This window comes from Rhinolophus sinicus, linkage group LG04, assembly GCF_036562045.2.
Source record: "Rhinolophus sinicus isolate RSC01 linkage group LG04, ASM3656204v1, whole genome shotgun sequence".
NCBI classification, from domain to species: Eukaryota; Metazoa; Chordata; class Mammalia; order Chiroptera; family Rhinolophidae; genus Rhinolophus; species Rhinolophus sinicus.
Window position 1 is genome coordinate 142,493,074 of NC_133754.1, and position 27,168 is coordinate 142,520,241.

A 27,168-nucleotide genomic window follows, 5' to 3' on the forward strand; every position below is an offset into this window, starting at 1 on the left:
TCCAATCTTTTTTTTCCGCCCCCATAAAAATGCTGTTCTAAATTCTGATGTAGCTAAGAGAGCACCACTTGTCAATATTAGGAAGATGGGGAGAGGGGGCAGGAGGAGGGAAGAGAGCTGAAGAGAGGGAAAGGAAAGGGGAAGAGGGTGGAGCAGGATGGGGTGGGGGAGGGAAGGAGAAGACAAAAAGAAGAGGAGAGGGAAAGAGGAAGCAGAAGGGAGTGAGAAAGGGGAGAAGGGAGTGGAGGAGAAGGAAATGATGACTGACAGTCCCAGAGTCCCCATGCTTTCCAAGCCCGGCCCTACATGTTTTGTATATGCTTTCTCATTTAGTTATTGGAACTATGAGATTTGGTCATGGAAGAGTCTAGAGACCCTAAAGAGAATCTTATTCCTAATGAAAAAAAAAAAGTTTACAACGAGCTTTTTCTACTTAGGCCCCAAGATTTGAGGAAACCAAATTGACTCAATCTATTGTAATGATGCAAGTTAAATGCACATTGAATCATTAGGTATGAGGGGAGCTATGGAAGGAGAAGATTGAGTTCACTCCACTCTTACATAGTTCCCCTACTCCTGCTGTTCCTCCAGATTCTGAAGCGCCTTAGCCTGGGTTCTCAAATTCATATGCATATGGGGACCAGGAAGATGAATGAAGTGTGCTAAGTGGGTCTGGTATAACGGGACACAGACATTTGGCTTCCGTGTCAGGAGGTACTCAAAGGAGTAGTAGAGATTATGGCAAAGTGCAGCTCACATGTCACCCTCTGAAGAGGCAGTGCTACTCAACTGCACCCCGTTGTTGTCGTGTGTTAAGTGGCCTTCGTGTTGCTGGACCTTCTAGTTTTTCACAAGAAGGCAGAAATCCAGCAATCAGACAACATTTAGGGGATAATAAAATGCATTTGTAGGCTGTACCTGCCCTCAGGTTGACTGGACCGCAGCTGTGTGTTTTCCCGAGTTGCCAACAGAAGTTTGATCCCTTCCCTGTGTTATTTTCTCTTTCCAGGCCATTACATCTACGTGGACTCCTCCTTTGCTAAACAGGGGGAGAAAGCTGTGTTGCTAAGTTCTGACTTACAGGCTGAGGAGTGGAGCTGCCTCCGGTTGGTCTACCAGATAACTGCGTCTTCTGGGTCTGGGTCTGCATCAGATTCCAGCCGACTGAACCTCTACTTGAGATTTGAAGACGAAAGCTTTGATCGCTTGCTTTGGACAGCTAAGGAACCTTCGGACAGCTGGCTCATAGCCAGCCTGGATTTGAAAAACACTTCCAAGAAATTCAAGGCAGGTGGAATTTTGGAGGGAGGTGCAGGGTTTATCCGTGGCTTTATGCTGTTCTGAGGCCTTCTGAAAGCTTCCACCATTGAAATTAATTATCTCCTGTGTTAGGGAGTGATTTTTTATAGGAGATGCATCAGAGAAGAATATTAGTAATGGGAATTAGTATGTTGTTTATTTCTTAAAAGAGCTTCCTTCCAGATTTCTTTCCTGTCAGTTTAAATGGGACTTTAGTACAAATCTAAATGGGGCCTAAACCAACCTCTTCAATGGAAATTTATTTTCCAATGGGTGTTAAGGAAGCATTCTCATTTCTTATAATTTTGTTTCATTCTTCTAAGTTGTGTGTGGTATATGTTTATGTTATCTCCCTAATGGTTTGTTTGCTACAAATTTTAAACAAAACATTAGCCATAATAAAAGGAAAAAGGAAAAGTACTTTCCTACTTTGAAAGAGGAAAGCTATTTAAAGGACATGCTCAGATTCCTTTTCCAAGATGGAAGTTGTTCCACCGGAAATGTTGGAAAAGGAAGGTAGAGCATGTAAGATAAAGTTGGATGTGGACTGGAGTAGGGAAAATGGATGGAATCTGGACTCACTTGACCATAAAGTGTGATATTTAGGGAGACTATGTCATAAATGATACAATGGAGCCTTCATGAATATGTTGTCCATTCCTAACCCCCTTTCAATTTCCTATCCCATCCCACTTCTTCGAAAGTTTTGAAATCTCCTCCGTCCCTGTCTGCTTGTAGTCCTTCCCCATCAGCCAGCTCAAGGGAAGGTGCATTGAGGGTCTGAGATTCCTATTTCACACATCCTCCCAACAGCATATCATAGCCTAAACCCACCAACATAGTTGCAAAATATTGGGCTAAAATCACTAAAGGAAAGTGAGTACTTTCAGAAACAGGACCAAACATGAACGACAATGGTGCTTGAAATCAGCCGTATCAATTGTCACGCTTCTATCTGTTCCTTGTGTGAAATTTTCAAAATTGTCAGCACTATAGATACTACAAGTTAGTTTATTTAGGAGCCTCCTCCATCTCATGTGGAGGTCTCCCACCACTCGTCAGATTTTGCACCTTATCTCCTCCTCCACGGGATTTCTCACCCCTGAAGCTTCTGGCTTCTGTTCCTGATCGTTCTCAGGATGGATTCCCCCAGAGGCACAAGCTCTCCTCTCCACCCACAAGCACTGGAAAAGGTGGTGTTTGGGGTAACAGTGGAAGGCACCTGACTCTGAGCTTTTATTGGACAGTTTACTCACCTCAAAGTTCTGGGTATATATGTACACGCATACACACACACACACACACACACACACACACACACTTTTATAAAGTCTGTTATGAGATTGATATCCAATAGCAATTGGCTGAGACAAACAATGTCATTTTGCCTTCGTTTGCTGAACAGCTTCTGACTAATAGCTGAAATATTGAAGCAAGAAAACATGTTTTGGAGTCTCACTCCCTTTTTTCCCATGTGTTGTGCAGATTTTAATAGAAGGTGTGCTAGGACAGGGAAACACAACCAGCCTTGCACTCTTTGAAATCAAGATGACAACGGGCTACTGTATTGGTAAGTGGGTTTCATTTTCAATGTATCAGAACATGAATCTTTTTCTAAAATCCACTGTTGCCAGGGGTAATTGAATCAATCCTAAAGTATTTTATAGATGCACTGTATTATGCATAGTAGTTAAAATTCTTTGCTAGGTTCAGCTGAATGACATATTTTTGTTTCTGTCTTTAGCATGGGAAGGCTCATTAGAGTTTGCCTGGACTGGCTGGATTAATGAAAGAAAATTAGATGCAGCAATGATAACCTAAGCTGCTGCCTTAACCTTCGCATAAAAGTAATTTCCAGTTTGCTGTGAACTCAGCTTTTCGTAGCATTTTCCAGAAAAGCAGGCATCGTATTACCTTCTTTCCTCACTTTACTTCATTTTTCTCTTCGACCTCATTGCCTCTGTCTTTTTATTCACAGTTGTCACTTAGATTCCACTTGAGCAGGGTTAGTTGGGTACCTCTTATGTGCCAGCTTCTGAGGGGCCGTAAGGAAAAGACATAGTCCTGTCCTGTGGCCGCTCACCTTCTACTTGTCTACCCCGAAGCTATTTCTATATATGATGAATATTGCCGGAGAACGACAAGCCGTATTGTAGAGGTGCAGCAGGGAGGTGGGGAGATCTGAAAGGACTGAATTCAGGAGATGCATTTGAGCTGGCATTTCAAGAAGAATTTAGTCAAGTAAAGGTGCTGGGTAGGAAGTCTCCAGTGGAGAGAAAGCACAGAACAAGCTCAAGCAAAGGCTAGAAGCTGAGTGGGGTGTTTGAAGTGAGAGGCAGGACTGCTAAGGGAGTTTGTTACAGAAGACTCTGGATCCAGGCTGTGGAGCTTGGGTTAATGAATTACAGGGCTGGGAGGTCCTACAAGTCAGTCAGCGGGGGAGGGGTTTACAGCTGCGGTGTGCAGATGATGACTCTGGCTGCCATATGGAAAATGAGTTAGAAACAAGGAAAATGCTTAAGAGGTAGGAAACTCCCTAGGAAGTGGTTGTGACCTTACAGGGACATAATGAGGGTCTAAAATTGGGGTTGGCAATGGAGTAGGAAAAAAGCGGTAGATTTGAGAGATTTTTCAGCACTGACAGTACTTGGAGGTTGAATGGCTGTGGAGAGGAAGAGAGTATCAAAGATGATTCTGAACACAAAAGAGCCTTTGCTCATTCCTGGAGTCTCACGTCTCTGTTTTGGCCTTGCAATGACGCCATTGCAAGGGAAAGAAAACAGCCTGAGAATGTGACCATTTTCTGAAGATACAGTGAGTTTGGGCCCCAGCTCCCTTCCTTGAACCTCCCTGAAGCTCCCACGGTCTATTGCCTGGGTCTTAGACAACCGACTAGTCAGACACATGGGTTAAAGCGCCACCTGCTGGCTCAGTCAACCCTCGGGGCTTCAGTCAACCCACGGAGCCTGTAAAATGGGGATAAACCTCGTCCTTCAGAGGATTATTGTGGGGACTAATGAGGTCATGGATATATAAGCAATTCGTGCGGTGCTGGACACTCAAGAAATATTAATTTGCTTTCTTCAAGTCACTTTCTGGCTTCTGGTTTGTTTAGAAAACGGGAGTGCCAATGCTTTTATCTTATTAAACTTATACTGACACTCTCACTTCTCCTTTCTTTCTATGACTCTGTTTGCTTCTCTCAGTTCCTTATCTATAAAATGAGGTTAATAATAGTACTTACCTATGGGGTTGTTCTGAGGATTAAATAAGTTAATTTATGTAAAGTGCTTAGAAAAGTGCCTGGCACATTGAGGGCTATTTTGCTTTTCATTTCACTCTGTGGCAGTCTTTGGCACTGAATGTTGAGCATTGGTTAGCAGATGCTGCAGTGGAAAAGTTGTAAATGAACATCGCAAAAATTTTCAATGCTTGCTAATGTAAAAACACATCGATAACTGTATCAGTCAGGGTCCTGGCGGGAAAGTAAAACCAGAGGGTGCATTCACCCTGAGTAATCTGAGGAAAGTTCAACAAGGAACTACAAAGGTGTGAGTGGGTAAAGGAAACCAATGAGGGATAATGTGGTAATCTAGGACTAGTAACAGTGATAACTCATGAGCTGGTACCATCTTTAGATCTGAAGGAGCAAGGAAGGAGGGTTATGAGAGTCTGGAGACAGTAGCTGTGTGGTAAGAGCTTCTTGACAGAAGCTGTGCCATCAGTAGAGGGACACAGCCAACCCATGGTGACCTGTTAGAGAGGGTGCTGGAGGAATAAACACTGCCAACCTCATTCTCCTCGCACTTTCCATTGGTCGAATCCAACAGGAAGCCAGAAGGCAGGGGGGCCCATTGATATAGTCTATATAGGCCGACCTCTGGAGGACAGAGCAGGGTGTAAAAAGGTGGAGTAGATGTGGAGAGGCCAACGACAGGTGGCAGCACAATCACACTTCATGTGTTTTATTGACGGTTATGGGGGTCAGTGGATACACTGGCCTGTGAGTTTCTTGTTCCTACTAAAGGCATCTGTTGGCCAGGAACAATTTATCCATGCAAACATGTCAATGCCCTGAAAAAGGGCAGGGGAGGGGGCCTGTTTTTTTGCTGTCTCTACTCAGTAGCTGCATAAGGACGCAGAGCCTAGGATATGCCTGTGCTGCCTAGTCTGAGTTCTTGTTTGTAAGAAAAGCAGACGTTAGCATTAGGAAGCATTCCCCTTGGCTCTGGGTATTTTGTCCACCATCAGGAGAGAAGCAGATGGAAGAATGGGCTACCAGGTGCAAGAAAAGTGGAGGATAAAATTTCTGGAGCTAAGAGCATAGCCCTAAACAGTGCTTTGTAGCAGAGATGGATGATAAAAATGGCTGGCTTGTACCAAGCACCAAACGTGCGCCTATCATTGTTTTGGGAGCTGTCCACACCACCAACAATCCTATGAGGTGGGAACATTGCCCCCATTTCACATATGAAGAAACAGAGGCTGAGAGAGGTAATGAGTCACTCCCAGCACGAAAGATGGCTAGTAATTGGAAGGGCCACAATCCAAAGGGGGCAACGATTGGTTACAATCTCTGTTCGTTACAGAATCTCTCTCTCTTCTTGATTGTGAAGGAACCCTGGTACAAAGGTTCCAGTGGGCAAAGGGAGTGAGAAACGTATTTTAATATCTAAGAGCAGACTCTGCAGTGAGTATGGGTGTAGCCAGGTATGATTACATCTCCATGAGGTATGTTTTCTTTTCTCTTCTGCCAGAATGTGACTTTGAAGAAAATCATCTCTGTGGCTTTGTGAATCACTGGAACCCCAACGTGAACTGGTTTGTTGGAGGAGGAACGATTCAGAATTCCCACTCCATTCTCCCACAGGACCACACCTTCAAGAATGAAATGGGTGAGCTGGGGACAAATGGATGACTTTTCCCAGGATAACTATTTCTGCCATCTCCTCCCACCCCCCTGCATTGACCGAACTGTGGCTCTGTCAACAGAGAAGAGAGGAGAGAGGAGGGTGAGTAGGGACCGGGAGTCCTGCTGGAAGAGTAGGGAAGCATAAGTGGTCAGATAAAGACAAACTGCAGACATGAGATCTAATAGAACTAAGAGGAGGACCAGCCAGTTAATGGTTTTTCTTCACCTATGACCTGGTCTTGCTATTTTTGCATTTCTATATTACGCTTTACTTTCTTATCTATTTGTTGTTCAGTATTTCTTATTTCTAAAGGCAAGGCTGGAATAATCCTAGGTTACTTTTCAATAAAAATAGATCGGAGGATGGGAACCAGACCTTAAGAACATCCCAAGTGGCAGTGAGGTGAGACAAGACCAGAGATGTATCCTGAATGCGGCGTGCAGCAGGGCCCCCTAGTGGCCACATGGGCTGGTTCTCTGCGGGGAAAATAGGGAATCTCCAGAGGTGGTCCGTGAGAATGCCACGTTGAGGAGAAAGCCTTCACAGAAGGGAGATAAGAACAAGGTAGAATAGGAGAATGAAAGAATGCCCCTTGAGATATGTGTTGGATCACTTACAAAAGGAATTGAGATTTGAAAAAGACGAAACATTTTCACTTTTTCTCTTTTAAAAGTAGGGAAGGCTTAGGACTTTTGGAAATGGCGAAAGATTGGAGTTTCCATATGTATATACATACTTTGATCCTGAAGAGACACAACCCATCTCCACTTGTGGCCACTGTAGGAACCACACTATACATGAGCGTTATGTGTAGAGTGAATCATAATCAATCGTGATAGATTAATCCACGAACCTGCATGAGTATTTTAAAAGACAGTTGGGTTAACTCAAAACAATAAAATGTCACCACCTCTTGAGACTTTTGTGTAAATGAATAAAGCAGTTAACAATCTCTTGGAGTTTCAAAAAAGAAAAATCAGATGACTTTTTCTTAATTTATGGAAGTAAGCCGATCTTGAGACTGTTTTTCTGCCATACCTTAAGAACCTAGTACAGAAGTACAGAGAATCTTGAAAGACTAATGCATTCATATTGCAATAATCCTGGGTGTCATCTTCACAGGTGTACAAACTTAAGTGTGGGGAAGTATTGAAGAACTTTTCCCAAACACTTAAAAATTAGTCCCAAGGTCAGATACTCTGAGTAACCAATGTCATGATCTAATGATTACTTTTTCAGTGCATCATTTTTCCTCTTTAGTGATGGTGAGGACCACCTAGCTAGGGAGCACATGTATTTCCGGGGAGAGGCAACAGACCTGTGGATTAGTGTCAAATCAGCCACTTGACTGTGTTACCTGAATATAATCCATCCTTTGAAGAGTGCACCACCCCTAGTCCTTACTCAGTCGTGTGATCACAGAGCACGTTGACCATGTTGGTGTCAATGGGGGATGAGAAAGAGGGCAAGGAGCTGAAATGCTCGTGCTCCAGGCCCAGTTATCAGAGTGCTGTATTACTTTGGGCATTATTGTTTCTGTATTACCCTGAACTTCTCCGCGTCTCCATTGGCCTGCTTGCAAATGAGGAGCTTGGATTCCATGATCTTGAAGGTTCTTGGAGTTCTAATATTTTCCTCTTCTTTGTTTAGCGCTAGATATCAAGATCTCCAAATGCACCACCCATTGAGATCTATTTCAAAATGTTTTGGGTCCCTTTTGAGTACTGATAAGCACATTACCTTTGGCAGGAGGGGAAAAAAGGGAGGTCTAAAGATTACAGGGTAAGAAAAAGAGGATCCGTCCTTTCTAATGTCTTGAGCAGAAGAGTTTTTGATATCTATATCAAAGATAGGCAGAGTGCCACGGTCATCCCTGAGGAACAAACACGAAGACTGAGAACACTGTTACCCCTGCCACAGGCATTTGCCTTGCTCCTCTCCCACTCCCTCTCCCCATCCCACCTTCCCCTCTCCATTTTCTTACCTTTTGGCTATTCTAAAACACCGCCCTAAGGCAGGCAGCTTTACCCACTAGCATTGCTTCGTCCCCTGATGTCAATACAGAGGCTGACCCTGGACCTGAAGGGAAGAAATCCAGGGAGAACTTTTACCTCCCTTCCCGCAATCCCCTGGATTATACAGTCTGTGCAGTCAGAGCCTGAACACCAGAATAAGCCTTCATCACTCACTCACTCATTCATCCACTCATTCAACCAACACATAAAAGGCACTTTTTATATGTCAGGCATTCTTGCATATCCTGGTGATACAGAAACAGTCATTGGCCTCAAAGAGATCACAGGAACCAACTTTTCCAAAATGCTACTCCTTAGAATACCAGTTTTTGAGTATAATAATCTTTATATGAGGGAAGAAAGGCTATAGGTGGTCAAATAAACTGGGAAACCCCTGAGCTAAAGAGAGCTAAACAGATTTCCTTACTTCAGGACTTCTCAGTGCCTTTAACATAGTTTTGTGTTCATGTATATTATGGCGTTTCTCGAATTATTCAAATACCAAAGTGCTATGTAAACATGCACAGTGACACATGACTAACAGAAGTGCAAAATAAGTAAGATGGGGCCAGAAAGGCTACCTTGGATTCGGGGTTCAGGGAAGGCTTTCTAGAGGAAGTGATGTCAAAACTGGAATTTGGCCAGCTGGATTAAGGAAAAGATAAATGCAGCATATGTGAAGGTGTATAGTCATGAGAGTGGATGGTTTGTTAGATGGTCAGAGAGGATTTGAGAATGCCAGGGTGTATGATGATGGCAGAGTAGCCCCTAGCTCCTAAGCTATGTTCCTGCTTATCATGAGCAGGGCGCCTGGATGCCTGCCTTCCACTTGCTTCTTCCAACTCTCCACTGCTATTTCCCTCCAGTTTGTCTTCAGCTTTTGGACTGATGTTTGGCCCAATCGTTAGCCAAACGGCCCTCTCATTTCCACCCAACCCGCGCGCACACACGTACGTATGCACACGTGCACTCATTCATACTCTTCATACCTGGACTCCTGTGCAAGATTTCACCCTATATAAGATGGGGCTAAAAGAGATGAGTGCTAAAGATTTTTAAATATTTTGTTTGAAAAGCTCTCTGTCCAGATGACTCAAAGGTTTGACCAGGATCACTCTGAGAAAACAAAAAATGAAAAGCAAAACACAAGCTCTGATGCTCTAAATAAGAGAGAGGTTGCCTTTCTTATTATGTTTTCCTTCTCCTGGATATTGACTTTCCCTGAGCGCTATCAATTTGGGCAGCAAAGGAAAGATTAAATGGTTCAGATGTCTGCCCGCGGCGGCAGATTTTTACTCTATATGAACTCCATGTTCATTTGTGTACTGGAAGCCGCTGCTGCCTTTGCTTTTAGGTAAAAACGGGAGAAGAGGACTGCAGGGGCAAGGGAAGCTGTGTACCTGCTCAGAAACGTTAGCACTTCAGAGAAATTGAAGGAAGTCTTCCCAGGAGGGCACTGGCCTTTGTGTTGTAGAAAAGAGAACAATGCACGTAACATCTGAAAAATATGATGCTGATACGAATTTTCCTTCATTCGGCTGTGTGTTTCTAACACTTAGCCCCCAACACAGGGAGGCTCATTTCCAATGAGCACTGTGAATCCAGATTCTTGTCTAGTGATGAACATGGCTAAAATAATGCAGCAAGATTGTGGTGGGATGTCTTTGAAATACTGGAGGGGATGGGATATTATCCTGCTCTTCCTTACTCAATTCTGATTCATCGCATACGGGTTTTTTTTCCCTTTGTTAATATTTTATGAAGTGAAACAAACCCTTTCAGGTGGTAACCTACTGACAGCTTAGATCATTACTGTTTTCTACCTGCCTTTGCAAAAAGAAGATAATTGCTGGAAAAATAATGAGGGAAATCTCTTTCTTTGCTGAGGTTTTTAAAATCAAATCTGCTTATGGTGCCACTCTAGAAGGAGCTGACCAAGGTTTCAAAAGCTAAAATAAGGTCAGAATCATTTTATTCCATCAAAGACCATGAGGTGGATGGATCATGCTTCCGTAACTCATGATAGTCTTTTCTCATTTTGGTTCAGATTGAGCTCAAGCATCGTTTTCACAATACCTGTTTGTTTGCTCTGCATTGAACCATTGAGTTCATTGCCTAAGCACTCAGTAGGGAGGCGGCTTTATTAATTTTCTTACCATTGCCTTTGTACAAGCTCTGCTGGATCTCCTTTCCCTGTCCTTGGATAACTTACCATAGCTTGCCAGTCATTTTAAGGTATTAACCAACAGTCTCCTTTTCAAGGATTAAGTTCAGTCAAGTCAAAATTCCAATATCTCATCCAATTCAAATCTTCCCCAGCCGGGGTACAGTAGAGCTGTAGAGAGAGGGTCTGTGCTTTACTTCTTCATACTTCTTCCCTTTGCTCTTCACCCACTCACTAAGCTACTTCTGGCTCCTCCAGGGTTGGGGGAGGCATGATGAGGGTGGAACAGAAAGGGAAGGCAAAGGAAGGGGAGGGAACAAAAGGTTTTATGAGACCTGTGCTATTTAATTTGGACTTGATGCCCTTCACTCTGCAGGTGGCGTAATGCTGGCCGTTTCTCTCTTGGCCAATGGGGAATCCCGCTTCCCTATTCCCAGACAGGGATGATGCTCTGTCTGGCTGGCCATCTGTGAATCCCCTTTTGCACCTCTAAGTAATGGCGTACCCGGCCAGCCCCTCGCTGTTGGAGTTACTACCCTGCACGCAGTCCTCTTGAGAAAAGCCCAGCTACTGTCTGAGTTGCCTGCTTAGGCTAAGGGGAAACTCAAATCTTTGCCCCATCAAATTCTGGAAGTATGGCAACAAACTCTTTGTCTCCACTCCACCCTGATAGCCATCTTACCTTTGCATCTATACAGTCCAGAGTCAGACACCAGCCTCTGCACCCCACAAACTCCAGTTATCACTCATTAAGTTCTCCCAGTAACTGACCACCCTCCTCTCAAGGTCCAAGACAGTCTCAGAACATGGAATTTCTGCGAGCATGGGTGGGAATGAGGTGAGATGGGGCTTCCCTCCTCTACCTTCTCTGCAAGTGGTTCCCTATGCCTCCTTTCTTGGATCATGCTAAACGTGGGGAAGCATTCCCTCCTCTTTCCATGGGAGGTCAAAAGGAAACGCATAGCAGGTCAGCTCCGTGACAACTCTCTTCAAAGAAACCCTGTCTCCAATCTCTCTGATCCCTCTCTGGCCTTGTCATATATACAGGCTGGAGGGGAGAGACGGGCTAAATCTAGTGGAGCTGGCTTAGGTGTCAGGTCTGCCACACTGATGGTCTGCACCACTCTTTAAAAAGTAGAGGTGCTTGTCACCCTTTGTTCTCGGCATTGAGGTCTTAGCAGAGACTATGGGAAGTCTCACGTCACATTCATTTACGTTTATGTCACCCCTGAAAGCTATGTAAAAAGACTGGAATCTGACTCTATTATAGTAAAATTTAGCCAAACCCATAGAACTATAGAGGTGCATGAAGATTTATGGACGGGGAGAGCCTGCACTGTCTCCTCCCAAGGGTGCAGTCTCCTCACCATGGCGGTAGATCAGTGGGTATTTCCAGCTGGCATACATACCTTTCTGCTGACCAAGTTTTCCCCCTTACCTGGGTGCTGGCTTGTCCAGACAACCACGACAGGGATGCTGGCATCACAACTAGAGCACAAATGTGGCCACCTTGGCGAATCACAGCTGAGTCAGAGGCCGCCTGTAGCCTCACAGCCGAGCCAAGGGCAATCTTTGTGGAATGCTGGTTAGCCAGACTGTTTGAAAATAACGGTTCGGGAACTTCCCTCAAAGTTCTTTTCCTAATTCAAGGGAAAAAGACAAACTACCAAGGGCCACTGGTTCCACATGAAAAGTTAAGCTAATCTAGAGGGCTATTTCAAGAAAGGAAGAAAGTCCTCTTAGAAGGAAGTGAACACGTGCTGTCACTGCAGGCGGGTTCCCAAAGGGGACCTGAGCTTTGGCTGCCATTAACTAACAGTTTAGATCTTTCAACAGAATTGGAATTTTTTCCCCCCTAGAAACTGCAGTCTTTTAGTGTATAATACAGAATTAGGGGAAACAGACTGGCTCCCAGTCTGAATATGGAGATGCAGCACAGGCTTTGTAGCAGTGGCAACAAACTTCTCAATGTTTAATCTTATGAGGAAGCCGTTGTCCCCTTCATAGATTCTTTTATTTCCAGTTAAAATTTTAATACTTAAGAATCTTTGTGGCCTACAGGATCCCCAATAATTTGGTTGATTGCAGGGTCATATCCACATGGGGTCCATCAATACTTAGTTTCTAACTAGTTTTATCCTACTCAAGCTTAAACGATCTGATAAGAAATTGCTTCTCCCATGTATTCTGGAAGCTCTAGAACACTGGACCGGATAGGAGGGCTAGCCTCATGAAACTGGGTAGGAAAATTCTCATAATACCAGACACTAGACATAATTTCCTAAAAACTCCAGCTGTGGAAAGGTGCACAAAATGGTGCCTGCACCCACCCAACCATTTTCTCCTTTTCCTCAGAGCACACTGTACCCAATGACACACACTCAGCCTGGGCAGGTGATCATTCCCCCAGCCTGGCCTCCTGGGGCCGACACCCGGTGATTTCTGAATCATCTCCACCCCTTCATCTGAGATGATGAGCTACCATTTGTATTCCATTAAAAAACTTAATCTTACTCAGTTTTTCAGTAAATAGTACCCAACATTGGCAACAAATGAATGATGGGGGCGGGGGGGATGTGGTCTAGTCTAGTGGTTCCATATGAGACTTGTCAGCAGTCCTGTTCTTATTCCCAGAAGCCTCTCTGACTCACTTTGGGCAGGTCACATTGTGTTCGCTGGATGTTTTTGGGGATCAGAAATGTGATTGTGGCTCACTTGGCCTAGTGTCCTGTGCATGAGTTGTTAATAAGGGACTTTAACTACAAATTCAGGGATTAAAATATTGTCCACCCAGAAGGTGAGTAACTAGCGTTTAAAGAAGACGGTCCAATTTTTGTCAACTGCGAGGAAGATGAGTTCATAATTAGACATTTCTCTAAGCGTAGTTTTTGTGCACTCAGGAAGCAGAACGAATAATTCCAAGTGGATTCGTGAGGTCCCTCCTGGGTTCACTGAGTGTCTCCTGGAATCTTTGGAGATGCTCCTCACCCTGAATAGAATGATGTCCCTCTTTATGGCTGTGTCAGTTGGGGTCCTCCAAGAAGCAGACACTAAAGTGGGATTAGGTAGGAAAGAGATTTATTGGGGGAAATGGCTGTGAAGGATAAAGGGGACAGAGCTGGAGCAGCTTGGCCAGGTCAGTGTATCCATCAATAGCACTCATAGTACCTAGGAGCCATGACACTCTTAAGGATCCACGAGAATGTTTTTATTTTATTTATTTTAAAATCAAAACAAAGAAAATGGATATAATAATAACAAATATGGTAAGTCCAGCCTAGATTGTATTCATCTTTATATCAATGCAGTTATAAAAATAATTTTTCATGTATTTTGTGGAGAAAGGGGCCCACGGCAATGAAAGTGCCTAGGTTCCACAAAAGTCATAATGTGGCCTTTGGTGGGAGAACTTTCAACACAAGATGGAAGGCTGACACCTGTGAAAGAGGGGCCCGGCTGATGGGGAGTTGCTGAAGGACCCCATGTCAGACAGAATGGCCCTGCTCTGGTACCCTTACGATGTGTGGTCGCTGGGCCCCAAATCCAATATGACTGCTATCCTTTATAAAAAAGGGAAATTGGGACACAGAGACATACACAGAGGGAGAATGTCATGTGAACATAAAGGCAGAGGTCTACTAGTCAAGGAACAACAAAGATTGCCAGAAAACCACCACAGGCTAGCAGAGAGGCCTGGAACAGATTCTCCCTCACAGCCCTCAGAAGGAACCAATCCTTCCATTACTTTGATTTTAGACTTTCAGTCTCCAGAACTGTGAAACAATAAATTTCTGTTGTTTAAGCCACCCAGTTTATGGTACTCTGTTACAGCAACCCTAGCAAACTAATACAGGGGTATCATTTTTAAATGGATAGATTTGCCATGAAATTCTGGATTTTGAGCTTCCATGGGAAAAGCCTGCAGCATCGGGCTGCATGTCAGGGCATTGGCTGGGAGTAGAGGGATGGGCTTTCAGGATGGGATGGAGAACACAGGTCTTGGGAGGGGCTGCCATTCCTTACCACCAGCTACTTGTTGAAGCAAGAGAATTTGGGCCCAGGGCTATCAGATTTTCTGATTTTTCCAGAGAGGCTTGATTCCTGTTTCTCATTGCTGGCGAAATATGATTTCAAATGTTGGCAACTAATTCACCACCCTCTTTTTTTCTCTCTCTGACCCAAACCACTACTTCAACCATACCACTTGATCTGTCTGGCTCCTCTAAGGAGCTGAATTTGTGATTTCTGTTTATGCACAGTTGCCTGGCTTGGCGAGATGATCAGAGAAATTATGTTTAAATGAGAAACATTATTCAGGGGTTGAACAATTTGCTATCAGGAGAAAGGGATTTGTTCATTTTTTCCCCTCTACCATGTTGAAGTAAGGATCTTTCTGAGATTATATTTGTACTTTGAATAATGATTGGTGGAGGCCCTACCACACACTGGGCAGTTTGTTAGATGCAAAGTAAGTGTCCAGTATGTAAATAGATAGATAGATAGATAGATAGATAGATAGATAGATAGATAGATAGATAGATACACACATATGTACGTGTATATATGTATATATCTATATTCTTCCTAATATTTTTACCACTATTTTGCCAAGGATGAAAGAAATTGTTATTAACTAGGCATCATGTAATACAAACAAAATGTTAGATTGTTCTGAACTTGTAATAAGTAGAAGGGCCATTCTATCGAAGCTACATTGCATAGCATTCCTCTCTCATTGCAGCTTAGATAAATTCAGACAAAACTACTACAAATAATAGCTTCCTTTTATATAAAACAGATAATGGGGAAAGCATGGTACTAGAATCATTAATGGCATTACTTTATGTCATTATAATTATGTTAGGCAGTTAACAATGTGCCAGGCGCACACTAAGCACTTCACATACATAATCTCATTTCGTCCTCATATCAACCCAATGAGAGAAGTATTTGATTCTCATTCTAGAGATCAGAGAAATGAAGCCCAGAGAGATGCAGTAACTTGCTTATGGTCATGGGGTTAGCAAGAGGTACAGCAGGATTTGAACTCAGTTCTTTCAATGCCAAATCGAGGCTCTCCCCGTTCTGCCTCACCGTTTCTCCATTTCACCAAAATGCCTCTAACGGCGGTCCACCAGAATTCACCAGGGCCTTGCCAAGAGTGTTATCACAAGTTCAGCCTTGCAAATCCTAACCCTGTCTGCAGTGTTGACTGACCTACGTGTTCTATTAAAGAAGTACAACTTGTCATCTAGAATGAATTCAAAATCTTAGTGTCACTGAAAGAGCACACAGTGTCATTTTGGGTATATTGTAAAGATCTACAGGAGGGTCCCTCTTTTTGAGAACAGATGATATGAGTGGTGTGCTCTTAAAAACCTTATAACTCAAAGAAGGCTTGGGAGAGCAGGGCTTCTGCGGTAGTGTTCTGTTTTTTTTTTTCCACAGCTGTATTCAGCTTCTGAAAATTCAAGCACTTTACAGATAATACATCTACCTTTCTGTCTGTATGTACACTTCAGTCAAAGGTAAGGAAAAGAAAAAGAATGGTTCTTATCTTGTATTTAGCAAAGCACAGTGAACTCCATATATTTATCTCTCAGCTACAACATTCATCAACCCACGGCCATCATCTTTCATCTATAACTCATTTGTTTCCTGCCCATCACTCCCACTGGATAATTTCAAAGTAAATCCCAGAACCACACCATTTCATTGGAAAATCCCCAGCCAGTCTTATGCTGCCTTTTCCTCTGTGTGATTTCCAGGCCACTACATGTACGTGGACTCGGTTTACGTCAAGCACTTCCAGGAGGTGGCACAGCTCATCTCCCCAATGACCACGGCCCCCATGTCTGGCTGCCTGTCGTTTTATTACCAACTCCAGCAGGGGAATGACAACGTCTTCTCCCTTTATACTCGGGATGTGACTGGCCTTTATGAGGAGATCTGGAAAACTAACAGTCCGGAGAATCCTGCCTGGAACCTTGCTGAAGTGGAGTTCAGTGCGCCGTACCCCCTGGAGGTAGGTGTGGCAGGAGTGCCAGCTGTCCCAGGTGTGCCCTGGCCTGGCCACTCTACAGGGCTACTGCCTACACACAGGCATGGAAGTGCTGTAGTCTCACACTTATTCTTTCTTTTCTGCTGTGTCTGTCTTTATTTTCATTTCCCCTCCTCAGCCTCCTCTACTCTCTTTTTTGCCTTCCTCCTTTATCACCTTCATTTTCTAACAAGACTTTTTTCTAAGGATGAAATCAACCAACTAGATTTCTCGGGCACACATTCCCTCCGAACCTTGCACTGTGGTCATGGGGCGTTCAAATGAGATCAACGCCTTCTAAGTGAAACTCACTATTGAACTTTTATGCCGGAGAGCAGTTATAAAGGTTTCCCTTACTTGAGAGAAGAGTCTTTCTAGAGGGGGAAAAAAAAAAAAGATATGTTTTCTTCTTTTCTCCTTTACAGAATTAATAATGTCATAAAAATCAGAAATAAATTTATGACTGCAGTCCCAATTTGAAACAAGCCTTGGTGCTTTAGTTTTAAAGCTTTTTATAGTCACATGAGTGATAAATGTCCAATGCGTAAGAATTAGAAAATTGAGGAAACTGAAACAGCCTGGGTGAACCCAGCCAAATTGAGAACTAACATTCTGGTGTTTATCCTTAAAGACCTTGTTTCTAAGCCCAGGTATTAATACATATCTATATCTATGTATATATTCTAGTATTTATAACAATCCAACGAAGTAGATAAAATCCCCATATTACAGATGAAAAAAGAGAAATGGAGAGTCCAAGAATTTTGACGTTTTTTCATCTAGGTCACAGAGCTGGTGAGTGCCAGGGCACTTTCAGAAAAGTTCCTGGTCTAAAATCTGACCTAAAGCCGAAGGAGGACGCCCAGCTTGTGTGAGGACCCTATAGGATCTCTAGAATCAGTGGTGGCAGATTTGGAGCTATCAGCAGAGTCTTAGTTACCACAGGTTATTAATATCGCCTACTTTTCACTTTGCGCTTTTTGCAATATCTTTCCTAGTTCCCTAAAAAAAGTGCAAGAGGAGAAGATTCTCCTCTGGATGCTTTTGGTGGTGTCACCTGCTCGCCTGATGTAGAGCTTCAGAGAGCACAGGGGTTGGGTCTTGGTTTCTGACACGTCCTGCCTACAGATGGTGTGTCTGACCACTCCCCTGACCATGCTCCTATCCCTCCCCTCCACCACCATATAGCACCAGAAAGAGCACAATGCCTTTTGCAGTACGTGTGCTATTTCCTACCCCAAAGGTTGACCAGGCTTCAATTCTCTCTTGTAGCCTAGGGGAAATTTTTGTGAGTTTGCGTTACAAGGAGAAAGAGAAATGCACATACTGCTTCAGAATGTTTTCCTTCTATTTAAAATCAAACGAGTCACACACACACATACACACACCAACCAAGTTTTTTCCCCCGAACTCCAGCCATAAACTCCTTGGGCAACATTCACATGAGTGAGACATCGCCGGATTTTTTTCTTTAAATCAAAGCTGAAAAGTTATAATTCTAGATACTACTAAACTTCAATATATATTCTTTTGATGCTCACATGTGTGATTTTGCCCTAGTCTGAACTCATTATGCCGGTATTATTTGTTCTAAGTCATCGCCAGGAAAAGAAACCTCCTGCAGAAATCAGTGAATTTAATGTCACCATATTCTCCAATGAATTTTAAAAAGGAAAACAAACATTTGAGATCCTCTTTCTGAACAAGAGACTAGCCCATGGGCTGTGATGAGCTTAGTAGCATATTCTGATCAGAAATATCATTCGTATTCAGCCTGTTCAGTAACATAAGTTTTGCCATTCACTTTCTTTATCAGCTGGAGTCTTGAGAGCTAAATGTCATGGACCCGTGTTAAGTTTGTAAACTTCATTTGCCCCTTCTCATCTGTCCACATCTGTTCCCTTTGTGCTCCGTGCGTCCCACCTTGCTGGGGACAAACTTCCAGGCCCCTCTTGGATTTTGCAGAGCCTAGGTACCACGTTATTGTTGGTAAGCTAAAGGGACCCTAGGAGCCATCTTGTCCAAACTCTTTTTCTCAAAAATGGAGAAACTGAGACCTGGAAGAGAGAAGGGGCCTGCTGTCTTCTAATTAGTAGCTAACTGGGCTCGCATCTGAATATGAGTTCAAGTGGCGCTCAACCTGGGGAGAGAAAGGCATGAATTTAGTTCAGAGCTCATTATGCACTTGACTGCTTGGATCTTTATACACATAACTCATTTAATCTCAACAGCTCTACAAGGTAGGTGTCATTATGCCTATTTTTACAAATAAGAAAAGCAAGGCCTTGAGAAGTTTAGCAATGTACCCAAGGTCACCAAGCTAGTAAGTGATGAAAATGAGATTTGAACTCTGATCTGTCTGCCTTCAAGACACCATTCTCTTCAGAAGTTGAAAAGTAGAAGCCTGTAGATCAAATCTAGCCTATGATATTTGCCTGGCTGCTGAAGTGGTGTTTCATTTTTTGTTTGTTTGTTTTTTCCTTCTTTGTTTTAATTTTTTAATAAATTGCCAGCGTTGAAAAATCAAAAGATTGTAAGTGAAAAAAATCTAAATCGAGGTCCTCGTGACAATTTGGTAGCTATTAAGCCTGAATTCCCACATGTTGACAATCGACAAAGCTGAGTAGTAGCATCACCTTCAGACAGGGTGTGCGTTCTCTGTTTCACCAATCCGCACCCTTACCAAGCAAGCCCACGTCATGCATTTACATGACCCGCCTGGCTCATTTGCATTTCAACCCCTGCTCAACACTGTATCTTCTCCTGCTATCAATTCACAAGCGTGGACTGCACACGTGGGTGGTTTTCCCAGCACAGGCGAATGCTGTGCTGAACACACCTGAGCCCCATGGTCACGGGCAGAAGGTGGTTGATTGATAGAATTAAAGTTGGTGGCAGAAAAGAGAGAAAATCTAAATAGGTTGAACACATTACCCCCGCTTTCTTTCTAACTATTCAAACATCCTTGCACATGCTGAAATCCTAATATCCATGCATAGCATTTCCAGGCCTGATATGCCTTAGCTATCAAGGTGATTGATTGCTGCAGCTCTATCCAAGACCCTCACATAGAAATCCATGTATAAAAAAGGGAAAGGGACTTAGAGGGGCTTAGTTCTCTGTGAAGGGCAGGGGGAGAACCAGCCTGCTTTCTGCAAATAGCCTGTTGTTTTTTTTTAATTGAAGTTTATAATACAAATTGTAAATTCTTTAGTTGTATCAGAAAGTGACTGAGGTGCTTTAGCTGACACTCAAGGGAAGGAGTCCTTGAGTCCTTAAATATAAGTCCACCAATAAAATATAACTTAAGCCTAACAGAAAATATGTAAACCTATAACAATATGTCATTTTCCTCTGCAGGTTTTTAATATTTTTTTTCAATTATAGTCGACATATAATTCAATTACAGTCGACATATGTTTCAGGTGTATAAGACAGTGATGATACACTTATATAACTTACAAAGTGATCCCTCCCCATAAGGCTAGTACCCATCTGACACTATACCTAGTTATTACAATATTATTGACTATATTCCCTATGCTGTACTTTACATCTCAGTGACTGTTTTTATAACTGGCAATTTGTACATCTTAATTTCTTCCCCTTTTGCACCTGTCCCCCACCCCCCCAATCTAGTCACCATGAATTTGTTTTCTGTATCTGTGAGTTTGTTTATGATTTGTTTGTTCATTTATTTTGGTTTTTAGATTCCACATATAAGTAAAATCATATGGTGTTTGTCTGTCTCTGTCTGACTTATTTCACTTCACGTAATACCCTCTAGGTCCATTCATGTTGTCACAAATGGCAGGGTTTCATTTTTTTTATGGCTGAGTAATAGTCCATTTTGTATATGTACCACCTCTTTATCCATGCACCTATCGATGGACACTTAGGTTGCTTCCATATCTCGGCTATTGTAAATAACGCTGCAACAAACATAGGGGTGCATATATCTTCTTGAATTAGTGTTTTGGATTTCTTCGGATAAATACCCAGAAGTAGAAATGCTGGATCATAAGGTAGTTCTATTTTTAATTTTTTGAGGAAACTCCATTCTTTTTTCCATAGTGGCTACACCAATTTGCAATATTACCAATAGTGCACAAGGGATCTCTTTTCTCCACATCCTTGCCAACTCTTACTGTTTGTTGATTTATTGACGATAGCCATTCTGACAGGAGTGAGGTAATATCTCATCGTGGTTTTAGTTTGCATTTCTCTGATGATTAGTGATGTTGAGCATCCTTTCATATATCTATTGGCCATCTGTATGTTCTCTTTGGAGAAAATTCTATTCAGGTCCTCTGCCTATTTTTCAATCAGATTCTTTTTATTTATTTATTTATTTTTGGTATGAAATTGTGTGAGTTCCTTATATATTTTGGATATTAACCCCTTACTGGATATGTCATTATTTGCAGGTTGTTTTTGAAGTTGCTTTCAATGGTCCCAAAGGAGGGTATGTTGCCCTGGATGATATTTCTTTTTCTCCTGTTCACTGCCAAAATCAGACAGGTAAGCATTCTTTTTTTTTTTTCCTTCCTCACATTTGGAATTTTCCTTCTCAGTAGATGCTTATGATCATGACTTGCTTTAATTCTTACTAATTTCCTCACCTTTCCTGTTATCTCATCCTTAAATAATTATTTAACCAAATAGTCCTTTTTCTGGTCTATTGCTCTTTTCTTCTCCTCACAGAGTGAATCTAATTTTTCTGACACCACAGCCAATCATCATGTGCTGAGGTAATTTCATCTTCCCCACCTACTAGGAAATGGAAATTAAGTAATACTAATTCATTTTCTCCCCATCTTTCTCTTTAAAGGCTATCTTGGGTTCCTAGACAGGTGGATGGGGAGGTGGAAAAAACTCTCAAAATCTACTGAGTTGAATTATGAAAACTCTTTCCAATTTTATGTATCCAAGACCTATAAATATCCCCATGTTTAAAGATGTTAGTATTTGGTATATATCTCTATGACGGATTTTGGCTAAATATTGTATACTCAATTTAAATTCTCTTTCTAAGTGAACTCTTAAGTTATTTTATCATCGTGGCCAATTTTGTAATTTCCATAAACTTGGTGTTTGGAAACAAGAGGAAATTTTCATTTTCTGAGAAAATAGGTAAGCAAATCAATTCAAAGTAAATTAGAAAACAAATGATACTCTATTAATGATAACTCAGATAGATGCAACTGATCTTACCTTTTAGTGACTTTGTTTCCATAAGAGACCCCAGGGAAACACTGTGGTCTTCCCATTTTACTAATGAGCCCTCATTCTGGGTTACGGAGCACAGGAAATAAGTTTTTGAACTTGACCTTTATAGTCTGATTTTCACTTAAGGTAGTTAATCTGTAACTTAATATAGTTTCAGATATATTCTACAAGCAAGGGGACTGAGAAAGGTAATATTTTCTACTCAAGCAAAATTCTCACCCCAAAATTAGAGAGAAACCTACTAAATTGCTGAAACCAGATGTTATTTTTTACTAATTCCAATTTTTTAAAAAAGCTAGTGAGACAGAAATAACCATACTGATTTACATATCTTCATTAAAATTATTTAATCCAAACTATAATAAAGATTAAAAGAGTCTCTAAATTTGGCAAAACACAGAAACCAAAATTGTTTTACTTCTCTAATCCCATCCCAGTTAATACTATTTCAGTGATGTTAATAGTAGTTTCACAACCTCTTTAGCATTATTTTTGGAAACTTTTCCTTTATCACTAGGCATTTACATTGAACTTTTATATTTCCAAGGTATACGAGAAGAGGTGTTTATTCAATATCTGCACTGTGTAGAGTGTACAGTGAAGAGGCAGCCAAGAAGCTATAGAATCTACTGAGCCACCTTAGAAATAATGTTTGGAAACACTCTCCCCTTTAAAAAGATACAGAACATACGTGCACTCTTTCCTACTGACTGGTGAAACTAAAAGAGGGATTCCAGCAAAATAAGGACCATTTACTTAATACCTGGCTAGTGGACCCTCAGTCTGTAAAATCCAGGCCCTTCCTCCACAGGGACCACCAGAGATTCACATTTTTATACAATTAGGTTAACCAAAGCTCCAAATTGGTCTTCAGAAATTCCCAACACACCAACTTTGCTTTAAAATGATCTAAATATGTGATCATAGTGTTATTCGAGACAGATAGGACTATGCATTCACATCCCTACTCTGCCGCTTACAAGCTGTGTGACCTTGGGCATGTTAATTAACCTTTCTGAGACTCTGTTTCCACATTTATAAGACAAGGATGGAAGAATGGAGTGTTGTCGGGAAGATTGATGAGTTCATGTCTGTGATGGTCTTAGATGAGTATGGCACACAGAAAACGCTAGGTCTTGAGACTTAATATTTTTACTTAATTTTCAAAATACTCCCATCCATTACCTGGAGGACAGGGGCTTAGATTGAAACTAAAGAGAACCAGCCAAAGGGCACTGCCTTGATGAATGTGTAAGCTGGAGCCTGCTTTGTGCCTTTCATTAAGCAGCTGTGAACCAGATTCTGAGGCTTAGAAGCTGAGCCCTTTAGTTTTCATACTTCATCTTGCATTTCACAAATAGTTTATGCCCTTCTGTTTCATAACAGGTGCCAACATTCTTTTCTTTATCTTGGTTAACTCCAGACTTGTTGTCTCTGCTTTTCCCAGCTGGACCTGGCCTCTTTCCTCATCTCCGTTGTAGGCCGAGACAGGAATGATTTCAACACATGAAGCATCTTGTTCCCACCATCTGGTTGGGCTTCCAGTTAATCCATTTTCTCCAACCTGAGACGCATCGTAGACTCACAGGTGTTAAACACCAGTGTCATGTTGCTCCCTGAGTATTTCCCTAGGATGCTCCAGAGGACATTGAGACCTCCCACTCCCCCGACCTTGAGTTCTAGCACTTCCCTTTCCAAGCGTTTTCTACCCACAAACTCCTTCCGTTCCACCATCACATTTGACCTAGAGTCTAGATCATAGGTATAAGCTCTCCTTTCAGGCTGTAAATCCTTGAATGCCTAGAAGGTGATTACATCCACTTCCAGGAATCCTGCCTTAATGCCCAACTCCCAAAGAGAGAATTTCACTTCTCTGCCCTGTGCAGGCCCAACCTCCTCTCTGAGCCTGGGTCCACCCCGTACTTAGGCCGAGACTGGAAGGGGCCTGACATTCACGGATATACTCTCAAAGGATGTCTACCTGGGCCTAAATCCCAATATTGACCATTCACTGGTAACACACTGCCCAGACCTCTTGTACAGTTGGAAACCTGCTTCCCAGCATTGCCTCGGTTACAGCTGAAGTTCCCACAGCCTTTCTGAGCTCAGAGGTCCTCAAGTGTCTCTGCAGCTTGTGTCTCAGTGGCCCAGCCTCTGCTCCATCCTGATTCCTTGGTCTGGTGCCAAGTTCCACTCACTCTCTTCCCCAAGCAAGCTTTGAGCTGGTTCAGCCTGATTTCAGGTTTACCCGTGCTAAAATAAAACTACTGTGCAAGTTTAACAGCCTAAAGAGCACACAGCACCCCAAATCTCTCTAGCACCATAGGAGCTGATGAGCCTTTTAGATTTCTAGGACTGATACTGAGTTACCTCCATGACCTCTACCAGCACAGGAGAAGAAGAGAAATACTCCCAACATTCTTCTTTGCAATCCCCTCCATCTGATTAGATTACCTTCAAAGTTTCTCATTTCTAAAAAGTTCAAATGTCAGAAAGCAAGTAATTAACGAATTCTTACATTGTAATGCTGTTTGGTACCTTGCTTAAAGGGACTTTTTTTTTTCTGCTTAGCTGTTGCTCAGGGGCTTCCAACTGCCTGATTCCTTTCTATGCTTCAAATATGTCATTAACACTCCCCGGTAGCTCAATAGAGATCGCCACTTGATGCATGCTTCTGAAACAAGCTGTGAGGTAGAGGCTGTTCAGCCACCTTAGATCTCTCAGGAGCTCATGTTGGGCCACAAACAGGCCCTCTGGCCCCATCTTCAGGAATTTCAGGTAAAAGAAGTTTCCTGGGTGAAAAAAATTTAGGTGAGTTATGTTTTTGAGATTTTCTTTTTATCAGATTTTCTGAGGACCCCAGACAAATCCATATCTAGGACTAGATATTTAGCAAAAGATTATAATCTCTTCCTCAGAAAACTGTTTTCTGTACAGCTCAGTTTGTCACCATGGAGAGAACGGATCCTTGCTTACTTTCAAGTTTTAATACCACCTCCCACCCTCCGCTACTTACCTAATAAATGGGCTATGGTTCTCTTGTGACCACCCAGGGATATATTCCTTGGCATATATTCCTGGTGAGTTAATTTCACTGCCCTGCGGTTCTCATTGAGCATGGCTTGGTGGCATGCCATGTCATTTTCTGAGCTAGACGGACATGTGTAGATTTTGAATTTTCATCTGCTTTATCATTACTAGGTAGAAGAGGGGTGAATAAAACTGGAGACCATCGTGAGATTTTCCATGGTGTCAAATCTCGATGGGGGAATGTCAAAGGATCCTTGTTTGTATGACATCATATTTACTTTTGAAAGACTTTATTTGCATGGCCTTAAGATACTCCCCGCTGCTGACAGAGTTGGGCAGAGCAGTATGTGGGCTAATCTGCCAGTTTAGAGCTGAGAATTCTCATTTCCTGTTCTCCTGTCGGGCTCATCAGGGCGCTTTCCTTGTACACTTGCTAAGGTGTATAGTCTGAGACACAGTCAGTTTCCAGATATACAGGACGATTGTCTTCCTAGTCTTTGTAATGTGCTATCAGTCACTTCCTTTTTTTTTTTTTTTTCTAATTTGGTGTTTTTAGAACTCTTTATTTTTGTTTCAACCTGGACCAAGGTTGAAACTCATTTCAAACTCAGAAAAAATTGCAAGAGTACTATCAAGAACTCCAGTATAGTCTTTACTCAGATCTACAAATTATTAACATTTTCCCACATTTGCTTTATCAACTATTTAAAGTAGGTTGCAGACATTACTCTTATGCCTCTTTACCCCTGAATATTTCAGTGTGTGTTCTCTACAACCAAATTATACGCTCTCCAGCGTAATTATAAAATTCAGGAAATTTAACACTGATAGAATATTATCAACTAAACCATAGTCCATATACCAATTCGCCAGTGGCCTCACTCATGTCATTTATAGCTGTTGCTTTTCCTGGACCAAGGTTGAAACTTGGATTCCTTGTAGCATTTAGTTGTCATACCTCTTTCGTCCCCCTCAATCTGAGCCAGCTCCTCAACCCACTTGAATGTTTTCTTGCTTTGAAAATTGATAAATTGTCTTTGTGCCTAAACTGCTTCATGTTTCATCAGATCACTGCTCCCAGAACTCAAATGTTTCTCTAGAGATGATTTTCCAGTTATTCAACAGTACCCTCTCGCTCTAGCTCTAAAAGGTTAGACCAGCGTCTGTCAGCATGCAGGACAGGATCCCACTTGGCTACACTGGATGTGTCCCAAACTTTGAGTCATATCCCCTCTGGGCTCAGAGGGCAATCTGAACAGTGAGGTTTGCAATCACTTGTTGCTAGGACTAAGTTATTCTCGAAAGAGCAGAAATATTTTGTATTCCGTTCCCTCCAGGCAATCTGGGATGAAGTGATATTTATAGACCAAGGTAAAATGATACTGGAACTCAGCAAAAGCCTAAATGATAGCAGTATGGGTGACAGAATTGGTGTATCTTTTTGAACAGCATGGTTTATATACTGAATAATGATTTTCTTCCAGCAGATCAGCTACTACTACCGTGTTTTCCTGAAAATAAGACCCAGCCAGACAATCAGCTCTAATGTGTGTTTTGGAGCAAAAATTAATATAAAACCCGGTATTATATTATATTATATTGTACCCAGTCTTATAATATTATATTATATTATATTATATTATATTATATTATATTATATTATATTATGTTATATTATATTATATTATACCCAGTCTTATTTTACTATAAGATATTTACTTATAGAAAAATAAGACCGGGTCTTATATTAATTTTTGCTCCAAAAGATGCATTAGGGCTGATTGTCTGACTAGGTCTTATTTTCGGGGAAACATGGTACTAATGTCAATTATAAATAGACAACAGCTGTGCTTCTGAAATAGAGTTTTATCAGCAAAGGAAAATTATTTCTGGAAAATATTTCTAAAATAACTGTCTTAGGGGGAAATTAAGAAGTCCTTAAAATCCCTACCTTTTCTCTTTCTTTTTAATTTTGTATGAATGGATTTTGAATTGTGAAGAAGTATGTGAATAAATGCTCTCAGTTTTTACAGCATGAAAGGAAATTTCTTTTGAAGTTTGGTACTCCCTTATTTTTATGCAGAATGTGAACAGAACTCCTTTCTTCCATCCCTTTAGGGAGGAAAAGAACAATTTTCCTGTCATGCTGAAATGTTGGTTTGATACTAACCTGTCAGCATGCCATTAGGGTAAAAATATTTTGTTGTGTTTTACTTTTCCAGTTTCCCCTGGCACAAATATGTACCTATTTGTCAATCAGTTGATGTAGTCCTTTGAGATCCCTGGGTTTGACTCGCTTTAACTTTGGTTTTCCTTTGCTCAGAGATTCCTTTCAATGCATTAGAAGCAAGCTGCGATTTTGAGGAAGATCTCTGCAACTTTTACCAAGATAAAGAAGGTCCAGGCTGGACCCGAGTGAAAGTAAAACCAAACATGTATCGGGCCGGCGACCACACTTCAGGCTTAGGTAAATCAGGA

General features: G+C 41.9%; 1 protein-coding gene across 2 annotated transcripts in view; it reads left to right on the top strand.

Moving 5' to 3' along the window:
- Nucleotides 1–27,168, top strand: part of MAMDC2 (MAM domain containing 2) — a 132,942-nt gene that overhangs the window by 62,052 nt on the left and 43,722 nt on the right. For both annotated transcript variants that reach the window (XM_074330547.1, XM_019730591.2), the window contains exons 3-8: nt 1,010–1,287; nt 2,785–2,869; nt 6,057–6,194; nt 16,160–16,416; nt 20,859–20,952; nt 27,014–27,157. In XM_074330547.1, the coding sequence (XP_074186648.1) occupies nt 1,010–1,287; nt 2,785–2,869; nt 6,057–6,194; nt 16,160–16,416; nt 20,859–20,952; nt 27,014–27,157 (996 nt within the window). The remainder of the gene's footprint in view (nt 1–1,009; nt 1,288–2,784; nt 2,870–6,056; nt 6,195–16,159; nt 16,417–20,858; nt 20,953–27,013; nt 27,158–27,168) is intronic.